General features: G+C 34.5%; 3 protein-coding genes across 4 annotated transcripts; 2 read left to right on the plus strand and 1 right to left on the minus strand.

The window, feature by feature from the left end:
* Nucleotides 1–3704, plus strand: LOC127265077 (DNA repair RAD52-like protein 2, chloroplastic). 2 transcript variants are annotated; one of them, XM_051294754.1, is made up of 5 exons: nucleotides 1–244; nucleotides 480–809; nucleotides 923–960; nucleotides 1777–1868; nucleotides 3275–3704. In XM_051294754.1, exons 2-5 carry the CDS (start codon nucleotides 490–492, stop codon nucleotides 3410–3412), a joined length of 588 nt encoding a protein of 195 aa, XP_051150711.1. In that variant the 5' UTR covers nucleotides 1–244; nucleotides 480–489; the 3' UTR covers nucleotides 3413–3704. The 2 variants fall into 2 exon arrangements, with proteins under 2 accessions (XP_051150711.1, XP_051150712.1); XM_051294755.1 differs by having other exon boundaries at nucleotides 1–201.
* Nucleotides 3705–6246: 2542 nt separating this feature from the next.
* LOC127264833 (cation/H(+) antiporter 15-like) lies at nucleotides 6247–8984 on the plus strand. Its single transcript, XM_051294377.1, has 2 exons — nucleotides 6247–6477; nucleotides 6553–8984. Exons 1-2 carry the CDS (start codon nucleotides 6247–6249, stop codon nucleotides 8854–8856), a joined length of 2535 nt encoding a protein of 844 aa, XP_051150334.1. The 3' UTR covers nucleotides 8857–8984.
* A 721-nt stretch (nucleotides 8985–9705) lies between these two features.
* LOC127264724 (thiamine phosphate phosphatase-like protein) lies at nucleotides 9706–12589 on the minus strand. Its single transcript, XM_051294226.1, has 4 exons — nucleotides 12351–12589; nucleotides 11531–11652; nucleotides 11220–11415; nucleotides 9706–10120 (listed from the first exon to the last, which is right to left on the minus strand). Exons 1-4 carry the CDS (start codon nucleotides 12489–12491, stop codon nucleotides 9863–9865), a joined length of 717 nt encoding a protein of 238 aa, XP_051150183.1. The 5' UTR covers nucleotides 12492–12589; the 3' UTR covers nucleotides 9706–9862.
* Nucleotides 12590–15125: the final 2536 nt, after the last annotated feature.

Consider the following 15125-nt stretch of genomic DNA (forward strand, 5'->3'; position numbering starts at 1 on the left):
AACCTCAAAAACTCGGCAACAGAAGAATACCAACTCCCAATGAAACCAGAGTCAGATTCCATTTTCCCATTTCCAATTTCCCATTTCCGACTCCAAAATACATACAGTATCGTATCCTGCATATCCACCAAATCCCTTCCTTTTCGTCGATCACTCCACTTGCAATCACCCAATTTTGCACAGGATCACATTCCCGCAGAGGTACTACATCTTGTACTTGTAGAGATCTTCACCAACAAAAAAGGTTGGCTGTAGATTTTGAATTGATCCAGTAATATTAATATAATCTTCCCCAACAAATGAGGGAGTAGCTTTGTTGTAGTATGTTGTGTGTTGAACTAATTTCACAGTTGCGGATTGATAAATGTTTGCTGCCTGGTTTTGTTTATCTCAACTACTTTTGGGAATTGCAATCGGTTATACTCGATGTTTTCTGTGATCAATTGATCCTATTATCTAACTTTACGAATTCGTGGCAGAATTTGTTGAATGGCGGCTCAATGCCCTAATTTGATGCTACCGACGGAGGTCAGCCTTCCTGTAACGAGGTGCGCAGTTTCATGGCGGACGCAGGTTGAGCGCGGTTCCTGTGTTCCTCAAAGGAGAATTAAGCTCCAAATTTCTGCGCTGGCGGGTGGTGATGGCGGTAGTGGTAAGAAAGCAGCAACCCCAAATTCGAATTATGTGGTACCTCTGGATATGTCGTCTAGCATCACTCGGCCCCTCAATGAGATTCTCCGTGACCTCAATAAAAGGATCCCTGATAACATAATCAAGACATCTAATGATAATTCAACATTCATCCCTTGGTAATGGAGTGAGAAAATTACAAGTTGTGTTTGTGTTATTTTGTAGCATTTTGCTTGCCTTTTGTCATTTTGTGCTTTCGCTGATCGGATTATGGTTTTATGGCTGCACTTAGGTACCATGCAAACCGAATGTTGAGCTTTTATGCCCCAGGTGACATGCTTTCGATCTTATTTATAATTTAAGTAGCTTGAAAATAATTAGTGATTATGGGTGAAATTGTGTGGGAACTAGTGGATCCTCGATTTTTTCTGATGATGCCAGAATACAGAGCATGAAAAATGTTATACCAATTTTTGTTTTTCACCTAAATTATTTAGTAGGCTATTAATGAGTGAGATTGACAGTTTGGCGTTAGTCATTAGGGTTTGTAATTGCTTTTCTTGTTTGTTTTTTATTATTGTTTAAATCTTCTTAGAGTATGTGTTGTATATAGTTGTTGTTTTTCTGTTTCATTGAAGTGTTGGTGTGCCATTTTCTTTGCTTTGTATTGTTCTGTATAATGGTTACACTAACATGGTCATGGCTGTATCTTTCAAGTTTAAAAAAGAAATTTATTTTAAATGCAACCTGTTTCTCTTTTTACCTTTTTATTTTTATTACGTTTGTGTATATGTATATAAATATATATATATGTATAAAGAGCTGGAGCGTGCTTGGTTGTTCTGCATCTGTTCTTGCCAATGAAGAGATTCATGGTTTATAATAATTTTTTATTTGTTATGTTTGGAAACAAAAGAAGTTGTAGTTTTATGCTTAGGCCCAAATGTGTGCTTTTCATCAATCAAATATTTCTGAGCTTGACATGATAAATTCACCACAATTTGATAGTGTATAGTTTATACTAAATAAACCTGTTTTTTGAAGCTAGTTGTCGAAAACAAAAGTTTTCATTGTGTTCTTTCTGGAAATCTAAATCACTATTCCTTGTTGGGGATGTCATTGGAACTAACAAACCTTCTATTTTAGGCTGGTGCGGGGAAATTCGCGATGTTATCTTTTCTGAGAATGGAAGTGTGACAGTGGTCTATCGCGTAACAGTTCGGGGATCGGATGGAGAGGTATGTGTCTGTTTATCACAGTGAGCATCAACGCACACATGTAAAAGCCTTTGTATCACATATATTATTTCATTTTGAAAATCCATCAAAACATGAGTTTATTAGTTTAATAGGAAATTAGGTTTAGTTTATACTTTTATTAGTTTAATAGGAAATTAGGTTTAGTTTATACTTTATAATAACAAGACACAAACTTTCAATTTATGCTCAGCCATTTACATTATTGATCTACTTGGAATGAAGTCAGAAGTTTGTTTTACTTGTAAAAAAGCTCTGTTCCTTTATATTGACATTTGAATTTGCACGGCTGACATTGAGTTGTCGAACTGCTGAAGCAGAAGAATTACCGAATTCTCTAGTAGTTTCTCTCGGTTTCACTAGCATCTTTGCAGATCTGGGGAGTTATCCCTTTGCTATGATTTAGTTATAGATCAGTTCTTTTTTATAGCCAGATTTTTGCATTATTTGATCTATCTTATCCTCTCATAAGGACACATGTTTGATCTATCCTAACGTATTAAGTGCTTAGAAACTGATTACGAGATTTGAACTCAGGACCTTTTTGTGAATGTGATACCCTGTCAATCTCTTAGGAGTTACTACATGAGTTTGAGCTATGCTGATTGAATGACCTCAGTTATCAATAAATTTGAAATTTATATACATTAAATCTGCATAAAAGCTGGACTATGAGCTTTTTGGAAAGAAATGGCACCTATGTTGTCCTTACTCATAAGTTCAACAAGGCAGTGTCTAAGTCAGTCATTGCAACCCTACTAGTACATTAATGCGAAACCTCAACCCTTTTATAAAGCATTAATTACCTACTCTTTCATGCCTTTCGTATGGCTGAAATATAGAGAATACTTTGTCCCCATTAAGGACAGAACATGTGAGATGGAGGACAATAATTTGGTGGAATGCTACCAGACCACATGGATAATCTTCTCTTTCAATGTTGTTGATTGGTGCATTCATATTTAATAACTGTTGCTGTGTCTGGGACCAATTGAATTCGAAGCATGCCGGGATTTTCAGATTTGTGTCTCCTGCAAATTAATTCATTCATGATCGCCTTTTCTATTGCTTGTAGGTTATGTTTTGAGCTGATATTTGGAGCAAAACTACTATGTATATATTGTCCAGGAACTTTTTACATCACACAAATGAATGAGAATTGTATTTTTTACTTAGTTTTACGGAACACATCAACGGTAAACAGGGAGATGGCTGAGCTATTAAATCTTTGTCTTCTATTATTGTTTAATGTTCAAATAAATATGTATATTGCATGGAACATGGAAATCCTTTCTGTGTTTATTACCATTATTATCACGACCCACGGCACTTGGCGCTGACTATTGATCGAGTCTTTCTAACGGCTGCAACATTATATATAAGTGCAGGCACACCGTGAATCAACTGGTACCGTGTCACCCCGTGACGGGGATCATGATGATCCAGTTGCAGCTGCAGAAGAAATAGCATTTTGCAAAGCATGCGCTCGCTTCGGCCTGGGCCTGTATCTTTACCATGAGGATTAGAAGCTTCGGATCGATGTTTGGTGATGTTTTGAGTGATGGAGAGATCTTAATTGAGGTATTGTGTGCTGCTTCTGCTGCCTTGTGTTTGTTCTTGTATTAAGTTAATTCATGTATTACTTAAATGAGTATTGAGAATTGGTAATGAGTTGAGTGCAGCTACTAATTTCAGTGTACAACAGGTTTCTATCCCCACAACATTATTTTGATATCTTTAAAATGAAATAAGTTACTGTATGTAATATATGTTTTTTAAAACAATAATAACGTGACTAGTAAAAAGAAATTATAATCGTGATCACTTTTCCTTTTTAGATGAATTTATTTTTATGTTAGTATGGATCGAAAATATAAAAATAATATATTATGTTTTGAATTTTTTTACTTTTGTGATGAATAAAGTATATATTGTATGAATATGTGTGCATTATTATTATTATTATTATTATTATTATTATTATTATTATTTAATATTTATAGAGAATTGTGTTGCCAAAAATAAGTTGTGTGAACGCCTCTCTCTCTATATATATATATATGAAAACACTCTTATGGTATGTTTAATTTTTGTATTTTAATTTTAATTTTAAAAAGAAGTTGAATTTGATTTTTGTGAGTTGAAATAATATATTTTTATATAAAGCTTTTAAGCTTGGAGCAGCCACGGGGATCTTCGTGGTAAATGATTCAATTACTCAACTGTCTCCGAACAAACTTTAAACTAACCCCCAAATCAATGGTTCTAACACCGAATTCTAACTCTATACTCCGACCAAATCCCCGAACACTCAATCACAAAGAAGGAGAATTCACCGGGAAAATCAACAAGAGAAAACGGTTGAAACAAACATCAGAAAAAAAAAAAAAAAAAAAAAAAATCTCTCAAATTCCCACAAAGAATCTCGCAAGCTCTGATTTTTCAATTGGAAAGCTAAATGAGAGTTTTATTTCATCTGTGGGTCGGGTCATGGGTCAAAATCAAGTTAAAAGGTTTGGAACAAGTTGGGTACAAATTTCGGGCCCTGCCAAATTTCAACAAAAATAATGAATAATTCTTTTTTCTAGAAAGCAATATAATTTTGATTAACTTCTATTATTGTATTTTTGCTTGGGTTAAACCACCCACTAATTAGAAACAAATCTTCTTAATAAGGTCACTTTCTTTTGATCTATGCCATAAGAGCAGCAATTTATGCATCATCTTCATCGTGTTTATTGACTTGTATACAAAACTTAGGAATATTTTTCATGTTTGTATTTTGTATAAAGCCCATTGATTGAGGTGATATAAACCTTCAATTATATTCTCAACAATAAACCTTTAATGGTATTCTCAATAATAAACCTTCAAATGATTGAAAGTTTTGAGGATATGTTTAATCTTCAAATGATTGAAAATAAATCTCCAAATAATTTAAAATTTTAAGAATAAATTTAACCTCCTAATGATTGAAAATTTTGATAATAGTAATAGTGTAAAAAAATAAAAAATTATATAATCAAGTGTATAAATTTAGATTTTGGGGATTTAAAAATTTTGAAAAATATTAGAATTGAAAGAGTTTTATAAATATTTTTTATTTTTAAGCATGTTCGTAAAATCTTGAAGATAAAATATTGAAAGAAAGAAAATAAAGTAGCTTTAAAAAAATAAAAATTCTTTTATAAGAAAGAAAGCTATAACACTCTAAAAATTAGATATCATTAATATGTGTTGTATGCATTTGCATTGTTAGATTATATTAATTTGATTTATGTCATTATAGTAATGATCAATTTTTTTAACTTTTGTTTTTATTTAAATTTATTGATCATTGTTAGATCACATCACATTACTTGTGTTAAGTTATAGTCACGATGATTTTTTTTTTAATTTTTTTGTGAAATTTTGTAGAATATGTAATACATCACGTCACATTATTTTGTGTCATTGTAGTGTTGATCAATTTTGTCAATTTTTATCTTAGTGAAATTTATTGAATGCAATGTTAAATCGCATCAAATTACTTGTTTACTATTGTACTAATGATCAATCTTTTCAATTTTTGTCTTGTTGAAATTTAGTAAATACATAGTTAGATCACGTTACATTACTTTGTATTATTATAATAATTATCAATCATGTCAACTTTTGTCTCGGCTGAAATTTAGTGAATATATAGTTAGATCACATTACATTATTTTGTGTTATTATAATAATAATCAATCTTGTCAACTTTTGTCTTGTTAAAATTTAGTGAATGTATAATTAGATCACATTATATTACTTTGTGTTATTATAGTAGTAAGCCTAAGTCCTGTCCGGGACGGCCAACTCCAATTCTAATTTTTTAAAATTTATTTTGTATAATATTTTATTGAAAATAAATTATATGAAGTACTTTAAATAAATACAATTATAATAAAAATAATATTTTTATTAATAATAAAAAATTTTAAGTTGGGATTTTCTACAGGCTTATGTTTTCCAACCATATTATGAATTTATATTGATGTATATATTCAATCTTAGTATAAATATAATATTCCTGCAATTCCTCCCAGCCAATCACCCCGAAGCTACAAAATAACAACAGATCTTAAATACCCCAAACCTCAATAAACACAACTTCTACCATTCCAATTAACAAGCAAATAAAATAAATAAATAAAATAAAATAAAATACTTGCATAAAAAAAACACAATACCTTGCTACCATGCACGAACCATCATCCCCAAATTCCATTCCCTCCAATCCCTCCTAGCCTCCCGCTGCACATTCAAATCAAATCCCCAAAATACCCCTCCCCCGCCGGCCGGGTTAAATCGCCGGAATCAGAACCAGAAGCAGCCAACAATGGCGGACCTGCAATTGATTCTCCAGCCGGACATCGAGAAGCTGAACAAAACCATCCTCTGCTACGCCGAAACCATCTACCGTCTCAATGGCCTCTGGGAAGGCCCCGACCCCCTCACCCCCCTCATCTCCCTCTTCCTCATCCAGCTCACCTTCTCCATGTGCTTCGTCCACCTCCTCCTCGTCCTCCTTAAACCCTTCAACCAGCCCCCCTTCGTCACCGAGATCATCGTCAGTTCTATAATCAAATTAATTCTTAATTCAAATTTCAATTTCTGATACGTACATACCTTTGGTTGTTTGCAGGGAGGGATTCTGTTGGGGCCTTCGGCGTTTGGGCGATTCACAGCTTACAGAAGATTCCTCTTCCCCAGCTTCTCCTTCAAGATCTTAGAGCCAATGGCGCATTTATCCATCACCTACTACGCCTTCCTCGTCGGCCTCAAAATGGACGTCAAATCCGTCGTCCGTACGGGCCCCGCCGCCGCGAAAGTCGCCGTCGCAGGAAGTTTCATCCCTTTCCTCGTCGGCTCCGCCGTCTACTTCGCCTTTCCGTTGAACGCCTCCTCCAAAGCTGGCTTCGTTTTCTGGGGCGCCGCCCTCACCGTCACCGGATTCTCCGTCCTCACCAGAATTCTCGACCTCCACCAGCTACTCCATACGGAGATCGGAAAAACCGCCGCCGGCGCTGCCCTAATTACAGATATCTCCGGCTGGGGGCTTCTCGCCATCTCCTTCGCCATTACCAGCACCTACAGCAATGTTGAGTGGTCGATTATTAGCTCCGCCGCGTACGTCCTCTTCTGCGCGTACTGGCTCCGGCCGGCTCTGGGGTGGATCATTCTGAGGACGCCGGAGGGGCAGGGGTACAGTGAGTTCTACATCTGCGCCATTGTTAGCGGTATGTCGCTGAGCGGAGTTGTGGCGGACATGTGCGGAACGCACCCTATGATTGGAGCCTTCGTCTTCGGGTTAGTTATACCTAACGAAGTCCTTGAGGCCGCCATTGTTGATAAGCTCGAGGATTTCGTGGTCGGAATAATGATGCCTGTTTATGCTGTCGTCTGTGGACTCCGATTCAACATCGATTCCGTCGGGTACGAGACCTCCTGGTTCATCGTGGTGCTGATCGTCGTCCTTGTCTGCTCTGTGAAGATCATCAGCTGCCTCGCCGTCAGCCTCTTCGCCGACTTCTCCGCCGGCGACGCCGTCGCCATGGGACTGCTGTCAAATGCTAAAAGCATTATGGTTCTGTTCTTTCTAGAAGCAGGGCAAATCCAGGGCGTTTTAAGCACGCAGGCGTATTCGATAATGGTAATGGCGGTTCTGGTGATGACGGTGACGGTGACGCCGGCGGCGAAGTGGTTCCGGCCGATGCAGAACGCGGTGCCGTACAATCGCCGGACGATTCAGAAAGCGAAATCGAACGAAATTCTCCCGATCCTCGCCTGTATCTACACGATGCGCAACGTCCCCGCCGTGATCAACATCCTTACGACGTCGAACGCGTCGGAAAGTTCTCCGATCGCCGTTTATGCTCTCCATTTAGTGGAGCTCGTCGGCCGCGCGACGACGATGCTCATCGTCCACACCTCGCGGAAGGCCGGCGGCCACCGGAATCCGAGCAGCGTCGAGGCGCAGGCGGATCAGCTTATCACCGCCTTCGACAACTACGAGCTCCGGTCGGAAGGCGTCACGACGGAGGTGCTCACCGCGCGGTGTCCGTACACCACCATGGACGACGACGTCTGCACCATCGCCGAGGAGAAGCACGCCGCCTTCATCGTCATCCCCTTCCACCGCCAAATCAACGAAGAAGGCGAGATGGAGGACGTTGATCCGTCGATCCGCACCGTCAACGAAGGCATCCTCGCCAACGCCCCCTGCTCCGTCGGCATACTAATCGACCGCGGCTTCGCCGAGAAGTGCGACCGCGCCACCAATATTGCCGTCCTCTTCTTCGGCGGCGCCGACGACCGCGAAGCACTAGCGTACGCCTGGAGAATGGCGAGCAAACCTGACGTCAAACTCACCGTGGTACGTTTCCTCTCGAGCGCAGAGGCGGCGGCGGCCGCCGCCGCCTCCTCCGCCGCCGGCCGAGCTCCGATGGATCAAATCGATACCAACCATATGTCCGTACACATCGATTACGAAGGGGAGAAGCTTCTAGACGACGATTACTTAAGCACGTTCAAATCGGCGACCATTAAAAGCAATTCGATCAGCTACTGCGAGCTGGTGCTGAACGACGAGGAAGAAGCGATAAAGGCGATAAAATCGATGGACGAGCACGAGCACGATCTGTACATGGTAGGGCGGGGGAGAGGTATGCTGTCGCCATTGACGTCGGGGCTGGCGGACTGGTGCGACTGCCCGGAGCTAGGTCCGATCGGAGATCTGCTGGTGACGTCGGAGTTCGAATCGAAATTCTCGGTGCTGGTGATGCAGCAGTACACGAAGGCGAACAAGCAGAGGGATATTCATCAGAGTTCGTTCAGAACGGCGAGCTCGGTGAGCTACGGAGAGGAAGTTCCGATACGGCCGTCGGTAAGTGACAGCGAAGTGTTTGAATCGTTTGACAGTTTCAGGAAGTGGAACCACGAAGATTGAGGGGAGAAGAAGAAGAAGAAGCTGTCATACAATCTGTAAATGAACATTACTTTCTGAACAAATTTTATTTGTTGTATCGTTTAATACTTTATGAGTTACTTTTCGGCCCAGCAATTGTTTTTGTGCATAATAGGAGTATTCGGTTATCACACCAAATAATATAGTTTTAACTCTAGACCTCACACGTAAAAAAAAACTATCCCACACTATTAAATCAGATTCAATTATCCATATATATGAAGGACTCTCTATTTATATTAAGTTTTGGATCGCCTCCCTCTCACCTGGCTCTGTGTTAATTCATCCAACCGTTCTAATTTACTACCACTGTCTCAACTATTTTGTCTTTTAACATGTGGTTTGTATAATTATATTTTTTCAAAAAAAAATGTAAAATGATGTAAGACGGATAGAAATATAAATAGTTGATAAATTAAGTGCGACGAAAAAAGTACTAGATAAGTTGCAGATCCTTTGCTGAATCGGCAAAATCAACATAATGCTAATTTGACCGGATTATGTGATACACATAACCATATTATATTTATACATAATATAATATATGCTAAATTATAATATAATATATGATGAGATAATATGTCATATATTAAATTATAATATATATTATATTATATTATAAATACGCTGATATATGTATAAATATACGCTAATTAAATAAATAATATGCTCTGATTCGGTAAATCAGCCTTGTGCTGACTTGACAGGATTAATAGCTAGTTCATGCTCTATTGCATAATGCTAGGTTCATAATTTAGTGGATAGTGTTTGGCACATCCAACTAATTGGCTTTGAATTTAAATGAGTTCCAAATGGGACTGAAAAGAAAGGCAAAAAAGCATGTTTAAATCCCTTTAAAAGTATTACTGCAATTCAGATATGTAAGTATTGTTCTATACAGTTTCTCATACAAATTTTCTTCACATACAACAATGTTAATAAAGACCAAACATCATAGACAGTAAGTTTAGCTATCAGAGTCGTGTCATTACCTTAGCATGTTAACAAGTTCGATCAAGATCCTTGCAAGATCTGCCCCATCATTCCACTCGCAAACTTTAGCTTTCACGAGCCGGAGATTTTTCAATATGTGCTTCCATAAGGAATAGTTCTTCCTAGGCATCACGAAGTCTCCTTCAACAAGTGTCAGGGTCGGACACAGGTCATTCTTGCCATCTCCAATGTATATTAATCTTTTACTCGGCCCATCCAACATGGAAGCCTGTATCTGCTTTATAACACCTCCCTAAAAATAGAGAAAAGAATTTGAAGTATTGTAATAAGACAAGCGATAAAATTATAGACATTATTCGACTAGCAGGTTGTCGACTCCAGCTTGGTTACTAAGAGATACCATTCGGTTTCCATGCTGACCGGGTCAGCACAAATACATGATATAGTTATATATATTACAATATATTATTGATTTCAGATATATATATATATATATGCAGCACAGTACAATATAAAAATTGCATAGCACAGTCAGCCTTGTTGAATTGTGCTAACGGCCGCTGCCCTAAGACATATCTTTTATGTATATCAGGCATGCTTGAGAGTAGAAAATAGAAAAATAATAGTAATAATAATAAATAAAGTTTTCTGGAACTTATTCATGATCACTTTCATTATACCGTCTATATCATACCGACATTAAAACAAACTACTTCAATATCAAAACACACACACACATATAAAAGTAGCTAAATAGGGACAAGCACGAGTCACACAATTTGGAACTATTTGATTCATTGCTTCTAATCCACCATAACATGTGTTGTGAGCTAGAGTTACCATCACTGCCGAGCACCTAATTTGCAGGAGGAAAAGATATTTGTAATTGCAATGATTTCAGTCCAAAACCCTGGGAAGTTCTGATCAAGGTGTAAACTAGAAGCCAACCATTTATAAGGAGTTTGGAGATGAAAGAAATTCCATGGTGTTGATTATTGCAATAATGATAATATTTGCTGCAACAATGTGGGATTGAAAACAGTACATAAACAAAAAGTACATTTCAGTTTCACATGATCATGTCCTAATAAAATTAATATATTTTTGTCAACAGATGTGTGAAGTTACACAAAGAAGAAACTTTCAGTTAAATGCTATTATTCCATTAATGTTTTCTTTCTTTTCTATCTCAAGCAGAAATAAATGAAACTGCACACAGACACAAAATCATAAACAAACTTGACTAATTGAGAAATGGTTATAGTTGAAGGTGAAATTTGGTGACATGGCACCGAAACACATTACCAGAGTGGCATATCAAACAGTCTACATATAATTAGATAAGCAGTTCAGTAAAATGCAGGTCAAGATACTGAGTTTAAACTGCATACCTTACACAGGTTGGGTGGGCAGAGGTCACAACCATGGGGTGAAGAAGCATCCTGATAGGGGAAGATCCTGAGCCGTCCACCATCTGTAGAAACGGGGTTCGTGATGATCTCTGAGAAACAGCTGTATATGCCATGATGCTCCAGAATAGTTTTTATGTAAAACGAATTTGAATCACTGGCCACTTTCAAGTCACATCTGCGCTCCACCAACACGTGTCCATTGCATTCTCAAACACAACTCAGAAAACCAAGTGAAAGATTACAAAAACAATAACTATATAATGCCACGAAGATTTTAATGAAATAAATACCCAAGGGCATGAGCTGATCTTATAGCTGCAATGATATGAGGATGCAATGGAACACTTTTCAAACACTCGGCAATGTCCTGTACAGTTTTCCCTCGAAGATATAGCTCCTTCAGCATTGCATCCTACCAGTTAATTAATGAGTCAAAATTACCATAACAATAAATTGCAACTGACACCTGTTATATAAGAAAAGTTTAGAACCATAAACAAATTGTCTTTTTGTAAAAACTAGCTCTATTCTCTTTGAGTTTTATTTTATTCCAAGTAAATTTAACATTCTTTTCCTTAATTATCTTTTTCCAGATATGGTAAATGTTTACCTAAAAAATACCAAAATGAAATATTAAAAACAAAAAAAAAATCACAAAAGCTCACCCTTAGCATCTAGCTGAGGACAGGAATTAAACTAATAAAACACCGAAATTGGAGCGCACAGAGCTCATGGTGTGTATTCAAAATACCAACAATCAATTCTATTAGATCATTATATCAAAAAACTATTTCGATTCAAAAGATATTAATCAATATGTGGCCACAAGCATTGCCACTGACATGCATTCAAGGTTTGGCCAAGCATAGCATCATTTCCTTTCTAACATAATACAAAGAATAAACTAATTAAAAACCATAATAACAAATAAATTAGAAGCATTAGCAATTGATATCAACAAAACTCATCAGAAAGTTAGAAAATGTGGTGTTAATGAATCTATACATAACCAATCACGCAACTTGAGCACGCGATGAACAACGTAAGAACAATCATCGTAGATTAGCGATAATCGAGATAGAAAAGAACGGAATTGGATGAAGTGCAGACCATGAGAGAATTCCACGGCAATGTGTCCCGGAGCTGATTGAAGTGATCGGTTAGATCCATATTTGTTAGAACCCATTGGTCGCTATCGTCGTCGATTAGAGTCCTGTCGAAGTCGAATATTATCACGATATCCCCGGCCATTGATTATCGGAATCCAGGAAGGCCAAGCTGCGCTGCACGGTGGCGCCGCCGTCGAGAAAACTCCCGCTTAAGTTGTTGCGTTTGATGATATGCCTAACAATTTTGCGCTGCTCTTTTTATTCTATATTTTTTATTTTTTACATCTCCGATATTTCTATTTTAATGAATAGTTAAAAAATTTATTAATAAAATAATTATAAATGAATATTAAAATAATTAAATAATTTAATTAAAATTTAAAATTTAAAATAGGATTATGTGTATAATTATATTTTTTTAAAAAAATAAGTTATTTAGTAGGATAGAAAGAATAATAAAATTTTAATTAAAATAAATAGTTAAAATAGTATAAATATAATTTTATTTTTATTTTAATTATAATAAAAAAGTAATAATATGATGTTAAAATAGGAGTTTATGTAAAATAATAAGATTATAATTAATAAAAAATCTATTCATTAATATTAAAATATCTTTAATTTTTATTTAAATTACAATTGTATATAAAAAATTATTATTTTTTGATCCGCGGTGATAGTTAAAAATAGTAAAATAATATTTTTGTCTTTCATTTTTTTGTATAAAAATAACGATGTGATATAAAGTAAATGTATTTGTGAAAAAAAGAAAAAAAATATTTAATAAAATATTTATTTTGTAATTAAACGTTCCAAAATAGAACTATGTATACTTCCTAGGTAGACGGAGGGAGTATTATTTTAATTTTTTTCAATTCCAAACCCAATACTACTCGGAGCCCAAAACAACCTTTGGGTGTATTTCTTTGTATTAGTTCGAAAAGATTTGGCTTAGGGTGTGTCTGTTTGGGGGATTGGATTAGATTTTCATTATTTATTCCATTTTTTTTTCCTAAAATATCAAATAAAACATCTATTTTTTATTTTTTATATTATACTAAAAATCAATTTTACATTCAAAATATCACATCAATACTTATTTATATCGCGTCATACAACTATTCAAATTCAAAATTTTTACTATTCAAATCACAACTTAAAATCCAAACCCCCAAACAAACACACTTTGGAGGAGATTTGAATTTTTTTGTAATTTAGAAAAGATGCATTGGGTTAATAATTTTGTTTTAAAGAGTTTTGATAGATATTGATTTGATAAATAATATTATTTTTGTTTGGGTTTTAAGGGTCTTATTTATTTTTTGGGTGTTGATATTTTAATATTACTTATTATAGTAGTACAAATAAAAAAAAATATACAAAAATATTTCAAATTAGTGTCTTATAATTTTAATTGAAGGACATTTGTACAAAAAAAAATTATATAAATATAAAGATATTTTTAATATCGAATACAATGACGCAAAAAGTAAATGTAACCGTTACAGGCAACAGAGGGAGTAATTGTATTAGATTAAATAAATTTATTTTTTATTAATAATAATATTAATTTAATTTATAATACGTTCGACTCTAAAATTTTATTTACGTTTTGCGTGTTGATATTTGAATATTAATTATTATATCAAAATATAGTGCAAATTTAAAAATACTTCAATTAGTGTTTTATAATACTAATAGAATGACATTTATTCAAGTAATTATCCAAGTATAAAAATATTTTGAATAATAAATATAATAGACGCAAAATGTAAATGATACCTTAAATACGGACGGAATATATTATTTTAATTAAAATAAGAGAAAAAATCAATTTGATCTTAATATAATCAAATTTTATTAATTTTGATCATAATATAAAAAAACTCATCAATTTTAGTATTATTATAAATAATTTTAATCAATTTTGATTTTACAATTAAAAAAACTAACACAAAATTGCTGTTGTGGACCATGTAGAATTATATACTGCAATGTTGTTGCATATTTCAGTATACAACTATACACCACCATGTACATTTTTGTTTTAGTCTAAAATTTTATTTTGCTTGTTATATATTTTTTTAAAAAATATTTTAAATTTATAATAGTTGATATATTTAAAATAAAAAAATCAATAATAATTATAATATAATTAAATGTATCAATTTTAATTCAAATATGATATGTTTTCTTGGAAATTTTTGTCAAATATTCAACTATTTACCAAAAAAATTTCTCTTATAAACATTTCATTACACTACTATTTTTTATTTTTATATATTATAATATTAAAAAATAATTTTATATTTGAATGCAATTATATATGTCTAAATTGTTTGAAATTTTATTGAGATGTAAAATAATTTTTTTAATATAATATAAAATAATAAAAAATAGTTGTGTAATTAGATGTTTGTTAGACAAAATCTTTAAAAGAACATATCTTATAAATTTTATATTTGAATTAAAATTGATACACTTTAATTATATTAGGATTAATATTGATTTTTTTTCATTTTAACTGTATCAACTATTCTAAATTAAAAAAATATACTCCCTCCATCCCATAACAAAATATCAATTTTTCCATTTTAGTCAGTCACATAATAAAATATCCATTTTTTGTAGTAACGGTACTATCTACTAATATTACAAATATTCTTACAACTTCCAATATATTATACAAATATTATTACATTTATATCCCACGTACTAATAAAGTTATTTTAATCGTTTCTTTTATTCCTACTATATCTCAATATAATACTAATAT

Source organism: Andrographis paniculata, unplaced genomic scaffold (assembly GCF_009805555.1).
Source record: "Andrographis paniculata isolate CXL003 unplaced genomic scaffold, ASM980555v1 Contig71END, whole genome shotgun sequence".
Classification (NCBI taxonomy): Eukaryota; Viridiplantae; Streptophyta; class Magnoliopsida; order Lamiales; family Acanthaceae; genus Andrographis; species Andrographis paniculata.

Excerpts from the sequence above, each read along its gene's own strand:
- LOC127265077 (XM_051294754.1), top strand. The coding sequence starts at position 490 with ATGGCGGCTCAATGCCCTAATTTGATGCTACCGACGGAGGTCAGCCTT. Across the intron at positions 810-922 it reads AATTCAACATTCATCCCTTG|GTACCATGCAAACCGAATGT; the intron begins GTAATGGAGTGA and ends GGCTGCACTTAG. Across the intron at positions 961-1,776 it reads GTTGAGCTTTTATGCCCCAG|GCTGGTGCGGGGAAATTCGC; the intron begins GTGACATGCTTT and ends CTTCTATTTTAG.
- LOC127264833 (XM_051294377.1), top strand. The coding sequence starts at position 6,247 with ATGGCGGACCTGCAATTGATTCTCCAGCCGGACATCGAGAAGCTGAAC. Across the intron at positions 6,478-6,552 it reads CCTTCGTCACCGAGATCATC|GGAGGGATTCTGTTGGGGCC; the intron begins GTCAGTTCTATA and ends GGTTGTTTGCAG.
- LOC127264724 (XM_051294226.1), bottom strand. The coding sequence starts at position 12,491 with ATGGCCGGGGATATCGTGATAATATTCGACTTCGACAGGACTCTAATC. Across the intron at positions 11,653-12,350 it reads TGCCGTGGAATTCTCTCATG|GATGCAATGCTGAAGGAGCT; the intron begins GTCTGCACTTCA and ends ATTAACTGGTAG. Across the intron at positions 10,121-11,219 it reads GCCCACCCAACCTGTGTAAG|GGAGGTGTTATAAAGCAGAT; the intron begins GTATGCAGTTTA and ends CTCTATTTTTAG.